At 37.7% G+C, this 24,800-nt stretch overlaps 1 protein-coding gene across 1 annotated transcript in view; it reads left to right on the top strand.

Annotated features, from left to right (window-relative positions):
- The window catches only part of LOC148953267 (lysine-specific demethylase 7B-like), a 67,015-nt gene extending 47,139 nt beyond the window's left edge, over nt 1-19,876 (top strand). The window contains exon 4 of the mRNA XM_089087912.1: nt 19,674-19,876. Coding sequence (XP_088944038.1) covers nt 19,674-19,876 — 203 coding nt within the window. The remainder of the gene's footprint in view (nt 1-19,673) is intronic.
- Nucleotides 19,877-24,800: the final 4,924 nt, after the last annotated feature.

Below are 24,800 nucleotides of genomic sequence, written 5' to 3'. Positions count from 1 at the left end.
TACTTGGGGTAGTGCAGTGTATAACTGAGCTTTTGTTTCTCGTCTTTGTAATTTGTTCGATTTTTTTTTGTATTTTTTTTCTTATTTTTTTTTACTGATACTCCGTCTTTCGTACCTTTTTTGACGGGTAATAAATAATAATAATAAATGAAATAACATAATAAAAATATGAAAAGAAATACTGAAATACAGGAATTACAAAATATAACCAAAAAAGTGTGTGTTAAAGGAGTCAAACTATACGTCGTCTCCCCAAACCCAGGAAGGACCCAAGAGGGGCTATAGATACGTCCCCTTAAAAAAAGACCAAATCTTAAAATGTAGAAAAATAATCGTTTAAAAGTTTAATAAATGGAAAAGAAATTACCTTGTTTCCTAGTACTATTTGGTTCCGAAGCATATCTTTTTTTCTAAATAGACTTATGTATTTTTGTGTTTAGTTTTGATTATCACAATTATATTAATTTCTGTTATATGTCAAATTGTTTAAATTTATTATTTTTTATCTTTATATACCTTTTTTATATTTGACACCATGCAAGCTTTACATATAGTACATTTCTCTGTATTGTACATATCTAATTTGTCACTTCTCTGTGCCTTGTCTCACACTAAGCTGAAAGAAACCAACGAAAAAAAAACAGTTCTAAAATGCGTCAATGGATGAAACACTTGAGTGGTCGGCACCACATCATACAAGTACCTACAAATTTAATGTTTATTAATATCGATGAATATATTAGAGAGAATAACATCAACCGTCAAGGGGTATCCATGATTATTCAACAGCACTGACAGTCTCTGAGAGAATATTTTGATTTGTATTGTCCAAGGGAAAAAGATTTCAGACCTGGAAATATGTGGATAATAGATCTATTTACACCTAACATCCAGGAGGACAAACTAAGCGTAAATAAAATAGAAAGCCTCGTGAATCTTTCTTGGGATGACAGTCTCAAATTAAAATTGAAGTCCTCTTTATTAGGAGTTTATTTTTGTGTGTCTTTCAAAAATAAATCCCCATTGCTGAGTGAGAAGGCAATAAAAATTTCATTTAATTTTCAACTACATATTTACGTGAAGACATTTTGATCTGTGACAGTAATTAAAACTCGGTACCGCTCTCGGCTTGAAACAGATGCAGCTCGTCGTCCTGCACTAACATCATAGAAACTGACTCTCCATATTTTGCCGTCAAACAAACAAGAACAACCGTTACCCTAAAAATGTCATGTATTTTATCTTGTTTTTAAAAAAAATTATTTTAATTAAATGTTTCACCTTTGTGTGTATTTCCTATTGTCTAGATTCAGACTTTTCTGATTATCATACATGAATGTATCTACAGCACCTTTTTCTTCCAAATCTGTGTTAGTGGTCCACCAAATGAAAAAGGATATATTTAGTGTCCATGAACTTCTAAAGGTTGGTGACCACTGATCTAAAGAATGTCACTAAGGACAAGAAACCGGTAAATGAAGTGGGATATGTCCCCTCCTCGAAAAGTTAAACTGTTTCAGACTCATATTCTATGGCTTCATTCATAGCTTTGTAGGAAATTGTGAATCAACCGAGAAATGACTAGAATGACTAGCTTATGTAGGTCAACTTTCAAAGCCGTTTAGGTAAGATGAGGTACAAAACCAAATAAAATGAAGTGTTTAACCACATTTTCGAATTTGCATCGTAGAAAATAACCCTTCCCACTGTAGAAGATCCCACACCCCGAGAAATGTCTGTATTCAATCCAATAACAAATACTATTTCTAAATAATCGGCATATTTTATAACTTATACCCATTCCTAAAAGACTTTGTGGAGTCATGTCATCCCCAGGTGGGAAGTTATTGGACGTTTTAATTATGCTGAACGAATTACATATATTAAAATTCTGATCCGATGACTTTGAGGAAAAAGGCCAGGGAGGGAGGGGGCTAGATGCCCTTCATTCTTTTTGATCACCTAAAAAGGGCACAAGAAATTATTATTTATTCGGTTGAGCCTCTCTCGATCTTCTAGGAATATTGGTTTGACAGGATCAAACTTTGAAAAAAAAACGCATATAATGCAATCTTTTTTTCTAGCAAAACTAATACTACTACTAACAACTCACCGCAGCACCAAGCCGCCTGAGGCCAACACAGCTACGCACGCTCCTCCTCCACCCCAATCTATTCAAAGCCTCCCTTTTTACACCCGCTCACGAAGTTCCCATTTCCTTTAAATCTATATTTATGACGTTCTCCCAATCCAGACGGGGACGACCTGCTTTCCGTTTAGCCCTAGATGGTTGGCCGAAAAGAACAATCTTCGGCAATCTGTCATCCTTCATCCGCACAACGTGCCCTAGCCACCTCAACCTTTCTTTCATTATAGCCCTAGAGAGCTGTATTGAACCACATTTTTCGTCTAGCCTATTGTTTGAAATACGGTCAGTCAGCCGGGTACCCAGAACAATCCTTAAGCAATTTCTCTGGAAAACATCTAGCAAATCTTCTTCCGCTTTTCGGAGCGTCCATGCTTCAGAGCCATATTTGACCACCGTCATCTCTGTAGCTTCTAATATTCTAATCTTGGTTTGCAAACTTATCTTCCTATTCTTCCAGACTTTTTTTAACTGTGAAAAAACACCCTGAGCCTTGGCTATTCTATTTTTAACATCTTCACTGCTCCCACCATCTTTACTAATAATACTACCAAGGTAAGTGAAGCTTCCCACCTGATCAACCTTTTCATTAGCTAACGTCACCCTTTCATCTTCACTTATTCCTAGCCTTAGTGACTTATTCTTCCTAACATTAATTTTCAAACCAATTCTAGCACCCTGAACTCGCAAAACCTCTAAAACCTTATTCATTTTGCTCACATTTTCATCTAGGATGTTTAAATCATCAGCATAATCTAAGTCCAGGAGACTTTTTCCTCCCCATTTCATTCCTTGGTCTCCCATTGCCTGTCCTGTGCTCCTTAAAACAAAGTCCATCAAAATAATCCATATTAAGGGTGATAGAACACAACCCTGTTTAACTCCTGATTTAATACAAAACTAGCTGCTAACCCCATTTCCTACATTAACCGCAGCAGTGTTAATCTCGTACATAGCACTAATCACTTTAATGTATTTGTCTGGTATACCATACAAGGATAAAACCTTTACTAAAGCTCTTCTATCAACAGAATCGAACGCTTGCTCATAATCTATAAAACTGAGGATCAAAGGTGTTTGACAACTCAAGGCACTTCTCAATTATTTGCCTAAGAGTGAAAATTTGGTCAAAACATCCTCTATCTTTTCTAAAACAGCACTGCTCTTCTCTTAAAACTTTGTCTACGGCATCTCTCAGTCTAAAAAGTGTCATATTACTAAGTAATTTGCTACCTACAGAGACCAGACAAATGCCTCGATAATTACCACATTCACTTTTATCACCTTTCTTATAAAGTGGCTTAATTAGGGTTTTCCTAAAATCGTTAGGTACTTCCCCTTTTTCAAGAATCATATTCATAATCTTCAATAACTTATTTCTAACCTCAGAGCCACCATATTTAAGAAACTCATTTACCACCCTATCAGCACCTGGAGCCTTATTATTCTTTAGTCCTTTTAGAACTGTTGCTAAGTCCTCCTCACAACACAAATCTTCCTTCACATCCAAGGTATCATAAATTTTTTAATTTTCCTCTATATCTTTTCCTGCAACTCTATCTCAGTTAAGCAAGTTCTAAAAATGTTCTGCTCATCTCACTTTAGTTTTTTCCTTATCGCTAATTGCGACCCCATTCCTATCTTTAACTGGGACAAGTCCGGATTGACTACTCCCTCTCACTTTGTTAACGTGCCAGTATAATATTTTACTGTTATGCCATCTAGCTGCATCTTTCAGATCTTTGGCAATTGTATCCATAGCCTCCACTTCACACCTACTAAGTTCATATTTTAATGCTTTCTCCACTTTCTATATATTCCTTTTGTTTTCATATGATCTATCACTAAGATAATTCTTGTACAAGTCCTTTCTCATTTCTATTAAGCATAAAGCTTTTTCACTTATATTCTTAGCTGCAGTTCTAGCTTTCTTCCCTAATACACCTTCAGCAACTTCACAAATTATTTTTCTAAAATTATTCCAACCATCTTCCACATTATCAAGTTTTAAACTATCAAGTTTAGTATTCAACTGTTCCTAGAAAGTTTCTCTCAAATTCTCATCCTGGAGTCTACCAACATCATAACATCCCGGCAGGTAGTTACCCTTCCGGTATTTCAGCTTTAAATTAACCCTTGACACTACTAGATGGTGATCTTTACTTTTAACATCAATAACAGCATCCATGTATACCCTAGTATCCTGTATTGATCCTGCCAGTCTTCGGTTTACTATAACATAATCAATAAGGTTTGCTGTCTTACCATCACGTGAATACCATGCTAACTCATGAGCCCTTTTATGACCAAACACCGTGTTGGTTATAACTAGATTGTTATACCTACAAAATTGCAGAAGTCTGTATCCATTACTGTTTTGTTTTCCTACACCAAATTTACCTAGGCTGGGATACCATCTATACCTATTTCTACCAACCTGGGCTTTAAAATCTCCCAGTAATAAAAACATATTTCTACCTGGGACCCTGTCTATTTGCTCCTGTAACTGTAAGTAAAATTCATCTGAGTCACTAGTATCTCCGTCAGTCGGTTCTACAGGGGTGTATACTACTATAACTGATACCCTGAACTTTCTAGTCATAAAATGAGCAACTAGTATTCTATTATTAATACCCTCCCAGCCTAAACAAGACTTAGCAGCTTCCTTATTCATCATGAGCACTACTCTCTATCTATGAACCCTATCCTTCCTGCCTGAGGAAATAAATTCTATATCACCTAATTTCATGCATCCTACCCCTGGGATATGAGTTTCTGAAACTCATAATAAGTCAAGTTTGAATTGTCTGAATTAGTCAATCAGAATGTCGATACGACAGTCATTATTTAACGTCGTAATATTCCAAGTTCCAATTTTCATGTTCTTTAAATCATTGAAATTATTTTCGCATCAGGAAAAGCAATGATCCCGGATACCAGTGCAGGACGGGAATCACATATCTTCTCAAGTCTACACCGAAGTGCTTAAGCCGGCTTAGAACTGGACAGCAAGAAGTCCCTGGGACCTCCATGAATGGAGACTTTGTGCAATCCTGGGCCCATCTTGGTCACAACATGGTTTTCAGCACTTGGTGATGCTCTTCTATCAACAAGAGTCGAAATTCTGCACAGACAATCGCAAGCTTATTACCTCCGACTCATTATATATTCATGCCTACAAATATTATGCTACAACGGGGAGGTAACACATAATAGATAAATTAGCTAGGAAGAGGTTTTTCAGCCCAAAGACGCCCATCAAAACATACCAAGCCCAGAAGAATTGTCCATTAGTCAGAATCACGTGCGAATGCTGTGTCGTTTACTAGGCTATAATGTCCTCGAGGGTCGCCACTCCTCAATTGGGACTAGAGTTGACCGCAAGGTCCCCAGTCTTGCAGGTACCCCGAAAAGGTCGAGGCAGCCCTTTGCAGAGGCCGTTGCCCATAGATCTGGATCTTACGCCTTGCCACAGTTGTCCTCCTATAGAGGATCCTCCCGCGATGGTGTTCTTCATCACCATTTAATTTAACCCATTACTGGGAGAAGGTTTGCAACTCATAGGACTTTTGTGGGCCCTTTTGAGTGTACATTTGAGGGGCCTTCTTCCTCCTCCACCTGTATTTATGACCCCGGTCGAGGGTGCCCCAGATTCTATTATGGACCCCCAGGGACAAGGTCCCCCCTTGGTCCGTGCCTCCTATGGAGGTACCCTACATATCTGTAGAGCATTCCCCTATCGCCACCTGGGGACACGCTGAATGGCCTGGGGGAGGCCAGAAAAATACGCCCAACGTGGGGCTCGAACCCACGACCCTGAGATTCTCATACTCTACCGACTGAGCTAGCCGGGCTTTAGCTAATTTAAAGATTCCATATATATACACTGTCATTCATAGGTAAAATTCTATTTTAGCTACCCTTGGCCACCCCGGAAAGAGGTCAGGCTACAAAAACCAAAGTTCCAGGGACGGGTCAACAGGCCAAAGCATGTCCGGGGTCAAATATATTTATATTTATGATAAATATATTTATGATCAAAACATATTTATGTCCAATATATCTATATTTATGGTCAAATATATTTACTGTCAAAATACATTTATGGTCAAAATATATTATGTCAAATATGTTTATATTTGAGGTCAAATATATTTATGATCAAAACATATTTATGTCAAATATCTTTTGCGGTTAAATATATTTATGGGCAAGTATATTTATGGTAAGGTCACTAGGTATGGTCATATACCTAGTGAACCTATCAATGAGAAAAGGTGACTTTCCACGTGCGTTAAAACAAGCTAAAGTGATTGTACTTCACAAAGGAGGCGACAAGAATGAGTTGTCAAACTATAGACCAATATCAATTTTACCTTTATTTTCTAAGATTTTTGAAAAAGTTATGTATTCCCAAGTTTCTTCTTATTTAGATTCTTTTGGATTTGTTCGTGATAGTCAATTCGGTTTCAGAAAGCGTCACTCAACGTTGCACGCAATGCATCACCTTTTAGATAATTTGAATAATGGATTTGAAAGAAATTTAGTTCCTTTAACAGTATCTATTGAATTAAAGAAAGCATTCGATACAGTTAATTTTAATATACTTTTGAATCAGTTAAAAAGTCTTGGAATTAAAAATAGTGCTCTAATTTGGTTTGAATCTTATCTTTTCGGTCGGTCTATAAGTATTGTGCACAAAGATATTGTCAGTGAATTGATGCCTGTTACTTGTGGTGTGCAGCAGGGTTCCGTTTCGATTAAACTCAAACAGGAGCCCCGAAAAGAGCCTTAAACTTTTTTTTTTTTTAGTTGGGACACAAATTACCCAAATACGAGGCCGAAACCGGCTCAACAGACTTTATTTTTCGATTGGATTGAAACTTTCAAAATTGTTACCCGGGCTAGGGGGACCAGACACTTACTTGGGAGGGACAAGGATGCTGGAGGGCCCAGAATTGGGCCAAAAAACTTGCAACAGCTGATCATTTTAAAACTTAACTCCGTATTTCCCCTGACCAAGCGGGACCTAATGTAAGAAAATAACTTGGGGGACTAAATGGAGTCCAAAAGAGCCAAGCGTTTTTTCTACTAGGCTGAAAATTTATATCCTATGGTTATTGGGTCGAGAGGACCCCTACGCACAAGAAAAAAAAGAGAGAAAAAATATTCGTTTACAACTGCCAACGGTTTGAAACTACAGTCGGTAGGTTTTTGGGTCAAGCCTAAAAACTTTTTTTTTATCAATGGGCTTAAAACTTTCAAGGAAACTTAACTATGGAAACCGAATATTTTTCTGGGAGAATAAAGGATGTTGAGAGAGCCATCTAGATGGGAGCTTTAAACCTGTATAATCAGGTTATCTAATGCGCTGAATCTGAGCAATTTTCATTAAGATTCCTTGACTTTTTTTGGGTGCTTTCTCCTCCTTTTTGAAAACCACACAAATCTTCCCATGATCGTAGCCTTTGATGGGTAGCATCAAACTTTATGAGTATTATATATTTGGAATCAGGATAAAAAAGCCAATTCTTTTTAAGGTATCCATTGTTATCAAAAGTTTCTCTTCTACAACATCAATCAATTCGAAATTGCTGGAACTGTTAGGAGTCAGTAAGACAAATAAAGAGAATTTCGTATACGAATTATGGCAAATTCCGTCATATAAATCACTGCGCGAATTAGTAAAACAGCTGCATTTACCAGCCAAAATTTGGATTTCGGTACATTTAATGCTGATTATTTAACCAAATGGAAAGTTGTGGCACCATCTGTAAAATCCCGGCAAGAGTCGGTAAGACTGCTGCATTTACTGATTGCGGTAAACACAGGCCCATACGCGACGGCCCTGATTATAGGTAGCGCAATATTGCTGCCTAAGTAAAGAGCGAAGTGGATACGATGTATTATATATTTATTTTGTTTCTTTTTTTAGACCGGGGCACTTCGTATCGAAAGAGTTGTCGTAGAAACTTCAAAAAGAGCTAATTTGATTGAAAATTGAAAGGGCTAGTGCCCTTTTAATAGTCGAAAGTGACAGGAGGGCACCCAACCCCCCTCTCACACCAACCATTTCCCCAAGCACATCCAATAGAAATTTTGAGATAGCCATTTTATTTAGTATAGTTAAAAGGAGAATATAAGGTCTAAGGATATGCCTAGTGGCACACTTCAGTAATACAAATAAGCAAAAAACGGAAAAAAAAGCCACCTTAATCTAAATAATCTAATGAAAAAAAAAAAGAAAACCAGAACTACTTATTTAGAGAATAAACTTCCGGATAATTTTTGTGTAACCTTTTACATAGTATTTTGTCGCAACGCTTATGGATTGTCGCTTGGTAATTATGATGAAGCAATCTAGTTCGGAAAATTCCAAAAAACAATCTGAGGCAATATACCATACAAATAATCATGGCAAATATTATAATTAGAAGTCAAATGAAGTTGATCTGCAGAAAAGAGCCACAAACTTCCATAAAGTCCCATAGTCTTGTCCAATAATCAAGTCCCATAAAGATATTATTTGAAAAAAATCTACGTTTTCTAAAGAGTTAAAGAGGCTGAGTCACAAGTTCGAACCTTTAAACTTACAGGGATTAGGAGGTACAGTTGGGGGGCTGCCGCCCCCCTAACCCCCCGCTTTTCCAGCCTCTTTTGTTAAGATTTTTTAAGTCCTGTAGCCTGCAATCAGTTGGTCGTACCAACACGAATGAAACTGTTTCAATGGCATTTTTTTTAAATCTTCCGAGAATTTGGCAATGACAACTCAGTCTGTTACAGTTATAACTACAAAATTGTCTCTGTGCCAGGTATAGTTATGTATTCAATGTGATTATGTATAATGAAAAATAGATGAACCAGAACCTACCTGAACCTAAAATGCTTGTTTATGCCTAGCCCTTCTTCTGTTCCCTACTTTTTCTGTTCAAAATTGTTAAGTTCTTCACATTATACCTTGTTATCAGTTAGGGAAAAATCTCCTGTAAAAAAAATCTAGCAAACAGGCTCAGTACTGTTTCTAATCAAAGAGATGCAATAGGATGTTCTTACGGTAAAAAATTCAAGCAGACTTCGTTCGTGTTGCAAAGTATTTCTTTGCAAGGGAAAAAGTGGGGGTTGAGGGGGGGGGGTGGTACATCCGCAAAATAAAAATCTTAACAAAAGAGGCTGCAATAGCGGGGGGATGGGGGGGCGGCCGCCCCCCCACTGGACCTCCTAAACCCTGTACGGGTCAATGTTAGAACTTGTGACTTAGACTCTTTAAATCTTTAGAAAACGTAGATTTTTTCAAATAATTTCTGCACGTTTTTGTACAGTTTATTACTTATTATTGCTTAACTAACTGTTAGCTGATTGTGTCAGGAGTTAAAGTTGGGGGGCTGCCACCCCTCAAATCTCCCGCTTTTGAAGATTCTTGTGTTAAGGCTTTTAATTCCTGAATACTCAAATCAAATGCAAAGAAAGATTTTCTTTTTTCAACTTTTCTTCGAGCATGCGGGTATACGCCATGTTACCAAAGCAGTGGAGACTTACCTGTAAGCTGAAGGCCGACTGTGATATTCTTCTGGAGACGCCAGTTAAGCCGAAGGATTTAATAGATTGGATTTAAAAAAGAAACTGAGTTTCTTTTTAAACTTTAAATTTAAGAGATACTACTTTAAATTCAATATATAAAAAATTTACTCTGACGGGAATCAAACCCGGGTCTTCCGCCTGATAGACAGGAATACTGACCACTGGACCACTTTACTATCAGAGACTTGTTTAGTTATTTTTATTGGCTCGGCAACAGAAAAAACCGTTAAAGTAAGATTTTCTTTTTTCGACAAAAAAAAAACTTCTGGGAAAGAGCTGGAATTTTTGGAAGCTTGCAGTCGGTCTTGTCAGGTTAAGAGGACTAGTTTGATCTAATTTAGTAATGAAATACTATGCTTTTAGGAATTTCAAAAATTAACATGGGCTCTTATGGGAAAAAGAGGTTTTTCGTAAATGTAAATTCGGGGGATAATTTTTTTGGTCTGAAAATATCAAAAGGCCCTAAAAGATCGAATTCCGGTTCGAATGAGTCCTCATTCACCCGGATCCGTTGCCAACTGTGGCCTGTAGGCGTGGCTAACAAAAAAAAAATTGATGAACATTTAGTAGCTGTATTTGGTTTTTGGAAAACAGGGACGGAGTAATCGGATTGAGCTGAAATTTTGAGGATAAGCTCCCAGGTTCTTGGAAAGCCTATCCTCTACATTTCAGCCCGATCGGACAACGTTAAAGGGGGGCTGTGTTGGGAGGGTCGAACCTTCCGGCCCACTTTCCCCCATGAAGATAAAATCGGAGGGGGGTGAAATTTTGCATGTTTCTTAGTTTGAGCTTAGGCTACAAAATGCGATCACCGCCGTCTCTCTGCGACCGCTAGGACCGGAACTCGCTTAACATTGTGGTGGGTCGCCTCTTTAAAGAGGCACAAGTGTGCCTCCTTGATTTAGTTGAAAACCTAAAATTAACGTTAAAAAGTGTCTGATTGATTTATCTTGAAGTACAAATATTTCAAAAAACACCTTCCATCTCTAAATTGTGGATTTCTACTTTTTTTTTAACAATTAAAGGTCCTCTGATTTTTTGACACTATCTGGAAGGATATTCCATAAATCCTGCTCACATATTTAATTTTTAAATGTGCTCTTCTACCATTCTTACTTTAGTCAACAAGTTAGTAGCATTTCTAGTAAAATAACCATGCATATAACCGTTTAATATCAAATGATCTAAAATAGATACTGAACGACACAGTTGACTAAGACACTGGTATGTAACACAACAGCCTGGAAATTACGTAGTTGTTCTGCATACAGCACTTTTAATTTATTAAAATATTAAACTATATTATGAAAATTCTGTACATAACAAGTAATGAAGCGAATAACCTTATTCTGCAAAATTTTCAAGTGTTTAAAATTCATGTAAAAGTTGTTGGCCCATAAAACACCACCACGAGGTATTTATTTATGTTCGAGTGCATTGATTGTTAAGGGATTAATGATATTGTGATGCAAAAATAGTATAACTCGGTTTGGCATCCTCCGTTTGACTCTTTATCTAATTCCAAGGAGCCTTAGAAGTAACTATCTCATTATTAATTTTCCAAAACTAGTTTTGATCAAGGTAGAACCCTAGATATCTTGAAACATGAGCTTGTTGAATTGAGTCACGAGAAAATTAAATCCTAAAAATAATGTTAAATGATTTTCTATCTTACTATTCACCATAAACTTGTTTTTTGCATATTAAATTCCAATTTACTTTTAATTTTGAACTCGCGAATATTAACTTTAGAAATAAGACCATCAAAATATCCGTTGATTTAGAAAAAGATATTGTTTTGTTATTCATCAACAATATTAGACAAGCACCAGGGAGATAGAGCCTCATCGCATTCATACTAACCAAAAACTAAAATGAAACTAAAACCAAACCCTGAGGAAAACCTCACTTTATCAAGCAAGGACTACAAATAACATTACTGAGAATGAGTCATATCCATCTACATTTTAAAAATATTCAAGCCAATCCTAAATTCGCAACACAAGGTACATTTAAACATCTGATTAATAGCTAATCTTTTACATCACTCCATCACGAGGTTTTAGATGACTAAACTTTTAGAATTAATGTTCACAGGAATATCGTTTGAAACCGAATTGAAGATGTTAAATGAAGCTGTTTATTAAGCATTCTACTTTTGACACGTCAACCTTAAGGTAGTTGGACGGAGCTGTGTGCCTTCGTGTCTGTCTTGTCGGTTGGAAGATGGGAGAAGGGGAGGGTAAAATACGAAAAGGTTCTAGAGAAGGAGAATAACAGACTGAAGAGCGTCATGGGTAACGACTGAACCTGTCCTATTAGCCCTATTCTGGATCTTTTGAAATGGTGCAAATAACATTGATGGAGCACCAGCATACAACGGGCAGCCGTTTTCGACAATATGTCTGATGCAAGACTTGTAACGTGGGATGATTAAGCTGGAGGGTAATTAAATAAAAAAAAAGTTTTTTCAACAGAAAGTAAGGAGCAACATCAAAACTTAAAACGAACTGAAATTATTACGTATATGAGGGGGTTAGCCAAGACTTAGACTATAAGAGTACAAGACTATAAATAACTTGTCGTGGAGATTTTCATTTCTTTTTTTGAACTTTTTAGTGAAGTGCAAATTCATTCACCATATCTGGCTTGTGTATCCAATTTCCAAGTTTCAATCTTCTAAAAGCCTTCTCAAGATTAGCTTTCGCCTCCTAGAAAAAGACAAATATATTTAAAACAAAAAATTATCCCAATACTATTTTAAAATTTTTATTCTTCTTATGATTCAAAATAGGAATTTACTTTAAAAATAAACTATTATTTGATAAACTAAATTAGTGGGTATATTATTTTTCTGCGGTACTACGGTTTAAGTGTTTCAACGTAAGATATCCATTTTGATGTAACTTGACAAGGTGAAATTCAGCTTTATGCTCATACTGAAATATGTTTTAGAAGTATGATTTTTTTGTAGGTCTGAAAAATATGTTTAAATTTGTTAAAAAAGTTTAACGAAAATAAAAAAAAATTAGCAAAAGATCATTCTAAGGTTAAGACTCGTGTGTTGATCTCAGGCGTTCGTGGGATTGCGATTAACTGTGATTTGTAGCAGTAAATAGTCATGAAACAGCTTGACACAGCTAGTACAGAGTTCTGACAATCGTACTTTAACATCATTATGACATGAATCATACCCAAACAGTAGGGCGTCATCGTGGCATTCTTACTTTAGAAAGTAGGGCATCATTGTGACAATAATTGCATTTTAAAAAAAGTAGGATATCGGTGTGGCAATGATTTCACTTTAAAAGTGTGACAAAAGTGTGAAAATAATTGTTATAATGGGCTATGCTTTGATACACGCTGCAATTAGCAAGCATGTTGCTTTCATTTTTATTACTTTCTTCCAAGAGTTTATTTAAAATAGAAGAGTGCATCAATTATCATATATTTGCATTATCAATAACGATAGTGAACATGATAAAAATTAAATAAGAAAAAGGATAATAAAAGAATAAGAGTAACAGAATTCAAAGAAGAAAAGATTCATAGCTCAATAGATCACCATAGCCAAAAACGATCAAAGAACCCTTGTATACCAATTAGAAGACGTAAAAAATAAAACACTGGTGAAAATAATAAAAAATAGCTAGTATTAACAAAAAACTCATAATAGTAATCATAGACAGCGTCGTTACTAGCCAAAATGTTTGAGGGAGGGAGCAAGGGATTTTACCAACTGGCCGTTCATCTTACCGACTGTTTTTGCCAATAATTAGCCTAATGTCCGTTTCGAATACAATGCTTAAAATCAGTGCCCGAGTCAGCTATATTTACCAGCCGAGATTTAGATTTCGGTACATATCATGTCACTGTTTTAATGCTAATCATTTAACCAAATGGAAATTTGTGGCACTACCTGTAAAATCACGGCAGGAGTCAATAAGACTGCTAAGTATTACCGATCAAGTTTCGAAATTTCTGTAGATGTGATGACATGTCAGTATTTTCGTGGTCTTTATTGAACCGAAGGAAGAATTTTAACGATATCGGAAAAATGGTGGCACAAAACGCCACGAATTTAACAAATTATTTTTTTTACCAAGTGACCAAAAACATTAGGGGGGTATGCCCCTCCCCCAGCACGTGAGGGCCCTGATCATAGGTAAGCACAATAACGCTGCCTGAGTAAAGAGCGATGTGGACACGATGTATTATATATTTATTTTGTTTCTTTTTTTAGACAGGGGCACATCGTATCGAAAGAGTTGTCTTAGAAACTTCAAAACGAACTCATTCGATTGAAAATTGAAATGGCTAGTGCCCTTTTAATAGTTAAAAGTGACAGGAGGGCAATTAACCCCTCTCACACGCCCAACATTTCACCAAACACTCCAAAGAAATCTTGAGATAGCAATTTTGTTTAACATAGTTAAAAGGTTCAGAAATTTTGTCTTTGAGGATGACATCCCCCCCCCCCTCCACAACCCTAAAGGCAAGGGCTATAGATTATGCCCTGGGGGCATAAAGGGATTTTTTATAGAAAGGGTGGTCGTGAAAACTTCGGAAGGGGCTCATTGGATTGGTAATTAGAAGTTATAGTGCCCTTTATAAGATTCAAAGTGATCAGGGGTGGGTACCCTCACTCACACCTTGTATTTTCCTAAAATGCATATGATACAAATTTTAAGACGACCATTTTTGTCGTAGAAATTGCGTAAAAAGGCTCATTCGATAAGAAATTGAAGGAGGTTAGCGGTTTTATAATAGTCAAAAGTAATCGGAGGGCAACAAGACACCCATCCCCACCGCCCATCCATTCCCAAAACACATTTAATCAAAATTTTGATATAGCCATTCTTTTCAGCGTAGTTGATTGGTTTGGAAATTAGGTCTTTGAGGATGACAAACCCCCACCCAACCCCACCCCGATAGCCCTTAATTAAAAGGGTTTTAGTTTTGGCCAGGGGACATACAACATTTTTATTGAAAGGGTTTTTTATAAAATTAAGAGGAGGCTCATTGGATTGGAAATCAGACGTTATAGTGCCCTATTTTAAGAGTCAAAGTGATCTGGGGCAAAAAAAGGAAAGACCTATAAAAAAAGAAGACCTATACATTTCAAAAGAATTGAGAATATTAATGAAATAAAGAAAAAATAAGAGAAGAGATAAAACAATGAAACACACTTAGCAATATCTCCAAATATTTGCTGGCATTCATGCCAAGAAAATAAAAGAAGGAAGAAAAAGAAAGAAATCAGTAGAGAGAAAATATCACCTGATAGTCAATTGCTAATATCTTAGCTTCTTGATAAAGCAAGGTTGGAGAAGATGAAACGTTGGCGTTTTGGACATATAAAAATTTTTCAAATAGTAAAATTTTTGACAGTTTGCTAGTTTTGCCATTTGCTAGCATCCCAGTCCTGCCATTAATAAGTTCAGGAGCTTCCCATTCTAAAAAAAAGAACTTATTGTTCGCATATTTGGATCCGTAAGCTAAAGAGGGAGCAAAGAACACGGTAAAAAAAGCGTACTTTGACTTTGACAGCATTATTTCACGTTTGATCAGCGTACTTTCTAGTTGTTAGATTAGCGTGAAAATACACTTTTTTAATGTGTAGGTACTTCTGCCGTATTTTTACATTCCTCGATTATATATTTAAACTCGTTCAGTGTACTGGGAGGAGCTACTGACAATCAACTTCCGCTTATCTTAATTAGCGCATGATACCAGGACAGCAAAATACCACGGGGCATGAACCATTTTCGATGCAAAAATATCGTAAAATGGGGTAGTCCAGGTTTTTGATCTATGGGGATCAGTGTTGCCACGTATGTCACATTTCGCGGCATTACGCCCCGATTCTGAGAAAAATGCCGCATAGAATTTTGATCATGCCGTATGCCGCGATTATGCCGCGATATGGCTGTTTATACCACATTTGTTCCCGTATGTAAAATCTGTCCAACTTAAAGTTTCTTATCTTTCGCAAATGTCTTTGTTGCATAAAATGGGGATTTCAAAGACGCGTCCGACTCGTTTCGCGGAAGTCAACTACGGACTTTAATTAATGACCCGTCGGCGGTCGGCAGCTTGTCCCCTGGGAGGCCAGTATGTTCGAAGGGGGTTGAGTTGTTTTTGCGGGTTTGACGAAACTTTGACATTTGAGTTTCTCAGTTCATCAAATGACTTCATGACCTCTGTCAGCTCAGCCCAAGTGTTTTCAAGTTAGCAATAAGGACCAGACAGACTTGTCTTATTTCACAGGATTGTCTGATGGTATGGATGGTAAGTAGTAACTATATTTAAGTAGCCTAGGTGTCATAAGAACCTTTATTAGCTAAAATGTGGGGGGGATGTTTTTATCGACTGGCTGGTCATTTTTACCGACTGTTTTAGGCAGACAAAAACTACGTTTATTGCGAAAAAACGACTGTATTGACAAAAATTCGGCTGATTTTAAGAAAAAGAACTATTTTCAAGAAGAAACCGACTGTTTTTAAGAAAAATCTACTGTTTCCAAGTAAAAAATTAACTGTTTTCGCGAAAAATAGAGGCGCTGCGGGTTGACTCGGCTACTTTTTAACGACTGGCCGACAATATTCGGGGGGGGGGGGCGCCTCCCACCGAGTTGTTATGGCCCTGGATGTAATCAGGTCAGAAAGAGTTTATTGAGACAAAAAGTACTGACCTATCCTAGGGGGTGGGCGGCTTCTATGATCTGTTTACCAAAATGCGTATTTTAACTAGTTGTCAGTACGTTACTTCCATCATTTCAAAATTTGAATTCATCATATGGTATCAACGAGAGGTGTAGTTCCTACGGAAAGTTTTGAAAGCCAGATCTCACTAGAAGAGATCATCAAAGTCAAGATGATGAAACAGCTAAGAAATATAATTTTTTTTTCGAAATTAGCAATTTCCTCCGACGCGGCTGGCTGGACGCAAAATATATGATAACTGAATGTGCCTCTGTGAAAGTGAAAAACAAGACCAAAGGTTCTCTGGGATCCCAAAAATTCAATATCTAATCCAGACATTGGGTTTTGTCTTCGCTAGATCCAGTCTTCGTCAGACTCCATGAACATTTTTACTCTTAAAGATCTAGAAACAGATTAAGGCCGAATGGCTAATCCTCGGAGAAAACCAAGTTCAGATTTGGATTCAGCATGTGTGTTTACCTCTATAAGTCATATCTATTTTGACGATACCGATCCAAACGATCCTGCCTTCTGCCAATTTTCCGGTTTCGCCAAAATTACGGAGCTACTTGTCTGGCGAAAAATTGAAGCTCAGGAACGAATTTAGCGTCTCCTTACCCCTATTTCCAACATCTAGTCAACTTCAAATAAAAAATATACGTATAACAAATTATCCGGTTTCAGCCGGATTCCAGACGAAAAATATGTGCGGCTAAAAAACGATTGTCATTTAGGGTTTCAGCATGCCCTCTTACCCCGAAATCGAACATCTTATCAACTTCAAATAAAACTTTTACTTTTAACAAACTTTCCGGTTTTGGCCGGATTCCAGGCGAACAACTTGTCCGGCGAGAAGATGGTTTTCATTGCCGTGTTCAGCATGATTTCTTACCCCATAATCGACTATCTCATTAGCTGTTTAAAAATATTTTGTCTGTCCCTTAATTTGAATCCCCACCCTAAAGTGCAGGGCTACAGAGCCCATCTACAAACTCAACCTTTCCCTTGACCCAAAGGATCCTCCCACCGAGTTTCATCAAAATATATTGTTCCCTTCGACAGTTATCGTGCTTAGGCTACAGACAGACAGAAGGACAACTTTTGCAATGTCATAGGTATCCCTCCACTTACGTTTTGGGATCCCGACAAGCAAAACAAAAGAAGTCCAAAACGAATGATAGTTGAACAGGCATCCAAAATGAACAAGACCAACGGTTTCTATGGAATCCCAAAATTTAATCTTTATCCAAACAATTGGCTCTTGTACGTATCCGTTCTTCACCAGACTCCTTAAAGTTGAAATGAAAAGCAAATTTTTGTATGTGTATTTTAAGTGAATACAATGCAATATCGGATTGTGTTAAGAGGAGTTTTTGGCATTTTTACTGTTTTCTCTAGCATGATGTTCAGAATATTAAAGGCCATGCTCACAGCGCTAAGTTCTACTATGACGCGGAAACTTTGAACCTCAATACAAACTCGGCTTTTCAGTGGCCCAATCAAATGAGCATGGTTAACACTGCTCAGTGCGTGAACGCCTATTTGTCGTAAATCGTTTTCGTCAAGCATGCAACACAGCTACTAGCTGTAGAGGTACCCCAAATCTGACAGGGAATATCACTGTATGGACTTTTATTAATCGCGAATATATTCAAGTAATGCTTACAATGGATATTTCGGCCCTTCTTTGCAAGGGTCCTCGTCAGGCTGTCAAACTTCATGATCAACCCTAGGGAAGGATACTTTCTCTGAATAGGATCGTAATTGATGTATCCGTTTAATTCTTTGCTTGAATATTTGTGTCCAAGTCAGCATGGGCCCAAGTCATAGCAACGAAGTAACGCATTTTCATTTGGTCTTTCAGCCCTTTTCGGTAAACAAATTTTACTATTCAGATTTAGAAACGGAATTTTTCATTGAATGGTTTTTGTTGTTGTGTGTGTTATTTTGTACTCTCTCAATTTCATTCCTTTGATTACTCCACTATCTTAAACCTACAGAGTGGGTCAAAAATATTATTATTATACGACAATAGTTGCGTTTTTGCAGATACCATGGTATTCGATATACGGTCTAAAGTCGTTTCTTCAGCTACCGTGGTATCCGATACCACGGTCAAAAGGCGTTTTTGTAGTTGTCGTGGTATCTGGCCAGCTACCGCGGTAACTGATATTCAGATATCACGGTCGGACCGTGGTATCTGCTCTTGGTATCTGAAGTCATCTCATTTTCATCAAATTTTGTCAAATTGGTGAGAAAGAAGTTTAGCACTTAGTTATGTAATTGGATATCAGTTTTTCTTTTGGGATGACTTTTGAAAAGTGCGATTTCGGCAATATAATAGTTGTTTTTGCAGTGGACCGCAGATCCGCAGTTACCGTGGTAACAGGGGTATCAGCAAAAACGCAACATATGTGTGTTTACGTCATATCTACTGTGATTCGACGTCATATCTGCTTTGACGAAACTGATCAAAACTTCCTGCCTTACTTCTGGCAAATTTCTGAATTCAGCCGGATTCCCGATGAAGGATTTATCCGGAAAGAACAAAGGGTTCTCAGCAGGCTGGCGCTGGAAAAAATTAAACTAATGCAGGTTCGTTTCTTTCACCAGGAAGTCAATCCATAAAAGAAAGGACATAATAGCTAAATATTTCTCTTGTTTATAGACCAAACGTGTTACAACATAATGACAGAAGTGATAGATATCGATTAGGAATATGAGGACGGTGATAAAGACTCGGACGATAGTGAACCCTCCAATAAAAAACCGAGGATCACAAAGAAAAGGGCAGACCAAAGAGAATCTGACTTTAATGAATGGTTACAAAAGGGAAAGGTGCAGACCGGTCAAAACAGTGGATATTTAGCTCACTGTCTTTACTGCAAAAAGGATTTCGTTTGTAAAAAAGGGAAACACGACACAAGAAGGCACAAACAGACCAATTCTCACGAAGAAAATAAAAAAGCGTGGATAACTTCGTTTTCTAAGACCATGGCATTGAGGCTTCATTGTCCTTATGATTCAAAAATCGAAAGAGCAGCCACTTATGAGGCGCAACTCGTGACATTTCTCGTTGAGCACGATCTACACTATTCGCTTTCTGAAGACGTGATGAAACTTGTGAAAAGTATGCCAGGCCACTCTTGGTAGAACTAAAGCAAATAATATTGCTCGACAAGCGTTGGCCCCTCATTTTCATGAAAAGCTTCTTGAAAACCTGAAAACGAATATTTTCTCGGTAGTAATTGACGAGACCACAGATTCCTCTGTGGCCAAACGACTTGCTGTTTGTGTCAGCTTTTGTGACGAAGCAATGAATGTGCAGGTAGATTTGCTCGCTCTTGTCGAATGCAGCGACGGATCAGCGTCTGGTCTATTCAACCTGTTAGTGAAGGTGATGGATGATGTCAAGAAGGCGGGTGTTGCTCTACAAAATTGGGTCTGATTCTGCTCTGACACAACGAATGCTATGATGGGGATAAACCACTCAGTCAAAACACTTGTTGAAGGAAAATTTCCCTGGGTTACAGTTGTGAAATATAGCTGCCATCTGTTTGCCCTAGCTGCAAGTCATGCTTGCAAAAAACTGTCCAAGAGACTCGAAGATCTATGTCGGACTGTGTGCAATCACATCAGGCACTGTGCAAAACGCCAAGATGCATATAGGAAGGAATTTCAAGTCTTTACTCAAGTGAAACAGCACAGATTCCTTGCTTTGGCTCCAACACGCTGGTTGTCGTTTCAAAACTGTGCACGCCGTATTCTCGAAAAGATGGATACTCTTACGTTGTACTGGGACTCGTTGGTACTTGATTATCCCTCGCATGCTAATGATCATGTAAGAATGACACTAAACAACCCATACTCGAGGGTTATGATGTTTTTTGTCGAGTACGTGTTGGGAGAGCTGAATGAGTTCAACACCATCTTCCAGTCTGAAAAACCCCTATCTTACCTCATGAAAACCCAGGTGGAAAAACTTCTTCGTACATTAGCCATGAAATTTATGAAGCCTTCATGTGTTAGAACAGTCAACACTTTTGACATCCATCCGCATGACGAAGTGAACTATCTTCCCGACGAAATGGTCTATATCGGCTTCAAAGGGTACGATTTCCTTGTGGGGCTTGAAACGAGAGAAATCACCAGTGGCCGTTTTGTAGCGGAAAGTCTCCGAATTCTTCGCTCCGCGAGGAATTTTTACGTCAAAGCTGTTCAACAAATCTTTGACCGTTTTCCATTCTCTGAAAAGATCTACGACTCGGTATACTTGCTTACCCCAAGCTCTAGTTATGAACTGAAAGTTCCAAGTCTTCGTCAGTTCTTCGACTACTACGATTCTGCGCTTTGGAATAAAGCAAAGCTAGAGCAGGAATGGCGGTCTATACCGAGTGTAGCCCTACATAGTACTGACATAGTACTACATGGCATGGACATTGTCGTTTACTGGCGCCACATCTTGCAAACGAAGTCACCAAATGGTAGTCAGATGTTCCCAAATGTCAGGAAAATGGTTCAGTACTTTTTCTCACTCCCTTTCTCAAACGTTATTGCCGAGCGTCTCTTCAGTTTGCTCAAGGAAGTGAAAACTGATAAGCGAAACCGACTGAGTGCAGTGACTCTTTTGGCAACACTGAAAACCAAGTGTGGCCTTAAGCGCAATTCTAAAGGAGGGCTTGACTCGGGCAAGTCAGTGGTAGAGCTAGAACCCGGACTAGTCAAGCGTGTACTCAAAGTGAAGGCTAGTGCCTCTTCTAGTGACTGTAACGTTTTGAACCAAAGCATTGTGTATGGTCTGGCCAAAGATATTGTTTGTGACACACGTGAACAGTCCGATTCCGATTAATCTTGTCTGTTTGTCTTGTATTATTTATCGGAAATTAATCTTGTCTGTTTTTCTTGTATTATTTATCTGAATGTTCCTTCTTGAAGCTTTTGATATTGATTTTCATTAAACATTAATCGAAAAAGGTTGAGATACGAGAATCAAGTTACCCATCCATTTTTCCATTGGATAGGCTTGAAGGCCCAAGGGAAAATCGCTTTTAATTTCTTCACTATTCACTTCACATTTATACGGTTTTCCCACCATGGAATTTCCCTGCTGTGGTACCTCTGCACTTTTACTTCTGTTGCGTGCTTGACGAAAACGATGAACGACAAATATGTGTTCACGGACTGAGCTGACCATGCTTACCTTTGACCGCTGAAAAGAAGGATAGACAGCACGTGTTTTCATAAATTTGTGACAGATCTTCACCACACTTCACTTGACACTGAATCAACATTCATATTAAAGCGAGATTTTTCCCCCACTCTCTCTCAAAAATATAAAACACAGCTTTTCCCAGAATTTCGGGCATGCCGCGGTTTTTACCGCATTTTGGTTCAAGGATGCCGCGGAAATGCCACTTTTTGACGAGGCCGGCGCCACGGAGCGGTGCCGGTCAAGTGGCAACACTGATTGGGATTGAAAGCTACACAAACGAAGACCTTTCACTTGTGGTTGTGGACTTATTTCTGAAAGGTAAGTTCTTTTGATGTTTTTTTTAGTTTTCTGGAAAATACCCCCGCGGAATACCCAGCGAGGCATAATATTCAATGGGGAGGTATTTTCCGGGGGGGGAGTAAACGCCGGTGAGCAGTCTCTGTACAGTGGCGTCCATTTGTGAAATCAAAAGGGAAAGGGGATTACTATCAGAAAACACTTATAATACACTATTAATATACATGAAATTTCTATTAATAAGATTTTCATGTTTCTTTCCATATTTATACACGTTGTCAAATAGTAATTAGATAATATATTTATCCGACTTCAAATAGATTGTAGGATTGTACTAATATAAATTAAGCAAATTAAGTGACATTTGAGTTTTGTGTTAGCTTCAAGAGGAGGGACGGGATAAAAGTCATATACAAAGGAGCGTTGGCCTTTGGGTCCATGCTTCTGTTGCATGCTTGATTTGCAGGAAGTTTGTATTATATTTTGGGATGATTTAATTGAACTTGCGATTTAAGCAAAAAAATCCGTCAACTTGCATTTAGCTACTAAGAAGTCCGACGCGGCTGCCCTTAGGGTAAATTTTGGCAAAATAGTAAATTCTTTGAATTTCCTGAATATGTAGGAAAATGGAACGTTTTGGGGCATCATTGACTTGTTTTATGAGGGATTAACTAAGAAAAACGAGTTTTTTGTTTACTGAAATTAAGGAGCGACATTAAAACTTAAAACGAACAGAAATTATTCCGTATATGAAAGGGGCTGTCCCCTCCTCAACGCCTCGCTCTGTACGCTAAAGTTTTTATTGTTTATTAAAATAAAGTTGTGAGACAGTCAACTTAAGCGTAAAGAGCGAGGCGTTGAGGAGGGGACAGCCCCTTTCATATACGGAATAATTTCTTTTCGTTCGTTTAAATCATTCTCAAGTCCCACCTTAAAATAAAAACCCTCACCCCACTCCTTCTTGACTCCTGCATAAAACTTCAGGGAAACTGATCTATCTTTTCGGGTCTATTATGTCTGTATTTCCTGGGCTCCTTAAACTCTGCTGGACTAATTTTGCAACCTGGTCTAACTCCATCTTCCTGAAACTAACCCAGCCCACAATAATTTTAAATTAATTTTACTTGATGTGACCAAGGAGTCATCCCTCTTTTATATTCTAGGTCTTCCTCCGAAAATGACCTCCTGTCTACGCTACTGCCGTTGCTGGAGATTTATATCGTAATTGTCAAAGTAACACTGTTAATCACAGCTTGACCTAACCTGAATGCTATACATACTGACATTATTCTCCCCCTGAATAATTACTTATTGTTACAAAGAACCCTTCCTGATTGTAGTAACCTTATGAACTATCTTTGCAGGTATGTTCCCAAGATGGAACCAGTGAAGAAAGCTCTCCTACGAGCAAGAGTCAGAGTATTTTTAAGCAAACTTTAAAATATTTCCTCTTGTTTTTATAATAATTTTTGAGTCAAATATTTGTAATGTTTATTATACTGAGTTATATAATTATATTGAATAATATAGAAATGATTGGATTCGTTTGTATTTTTCCGTAGTGTTTGGTCTGATGGTCGTGTTTTTAAACTGATACCAATTAGTCAAAAGTGAAATGCCGAGACTGTTTATGCTTTTTTATCGTCATGTAGTTTGTTTTCGTTTACAGTTTTTAGTATACTGGGTAGGAGCAACTGCGCTGGACATAGTAGAGGTTTCGCTTGGCAAGTTTCCCTTTGGATTTGAACTTTGTATGGTACGATGGATCGAGGTGTTTTCACACTTTTTTTCTACTGCCATTTGGCTTGACATTTTGCCGGGAAATCTGGATCTGTGTTTAAATCCAACCTTTCAAACAGTTCGTGGTAACGAACTGTAAGTAAGGAGCGACCCGGCTCGATAGTCTCTGAAATTCTAAAAAATGGAAGTTTGATACCAATAGATACATCAAAAGAATTCGATTTTTCTGCTGATTTCAAATGTATAGGTTTCATCAAGTTTAGTCTTGCTCATCAAAAATTACAGGCCTGAAAAAATTTGCCATATTTTCGAAAAAAGGGGAAACACCCCTAAAAGTGATAGAATCTTAATGAAAATTACACCATCAGATTCAGCGTATCAGAAAAACCTTCTGTAGAGGTTTTAAGCTTCTATCTGCAAAAATGTGGAATTTTGTATGTTTCGCCAGAAGAAAGATCACGGATGCGTGTTTATTTGTTTGTTTTTTTGTTGTTTTCTTTCCAGGGGTGATCGTATCGATCCATTGGTCGGAAATTAAAAATTCTAGTGCCTTTTTAAATTACTAAGAAACTGGAGGGCAACTAGGCCCCCTCCCACGCTCATTTTTTTCTCAAAGTCACCTGATCGAGATTTTGAAATAACCATTTGGTTCAGCATAGTCAAAAATGTAATAACTATGTCTATAAAGATGACTTAATCCCCCAAAGCCCCCGGGGGAAGGACTGCAAGTTATGAACTTCGCCCATTGTTTAGATATAGTATTGGTTATTGGGAAGCATACATACGTTTTCAGGAGGGATTTTTTTTAGTAGGGGGGGGGTGGGAGTCAGGGTATTCCGTGGCAGGATTTTTTACGGGGGGAGTGATATCTCGATGACGTGGGCGTCGGATTTCCAAGCATTATTTAAAAAACAATCAGAAATTAAATTCAAAAACAAGTTTTTTGAACTTAAAGTAAGGAGCAACATTGAAACTTAAAACGGTAAGAAATTATTACGTATATGAGGGGGTTTGCCCCATAGTCAAAACCTCGCTCTTTAATCTAAACTTTTAGTTCAGTACTTTCAAAAGAGCTGTCTATTCTAATTAAACGGCCTTTGTGCTTCAATAGTCATTCTTAAAG

This window comes from Artemia sp. Qi Xiang Cuo, chromosome 4 (assembly GCF_049724085.1).
Source record: "Artemia sp. Qi Xiang Cuo chromosome 4, ASM4972408v1, whole genome shotgun sequence".
Classification (NCBI taxonomy): domain Eukaryota; kingdom Metazoa; phylum Arthropoda; class Branchiopoda; order Anostraca; family Artemiidae; genus Artemia; species Artemia sp. Qi Xiang Cuo.
Note: the sequence above shows the minus strand (reverse complement) of the source record. Positions and strands in the feature narration are given on the sequence as shown.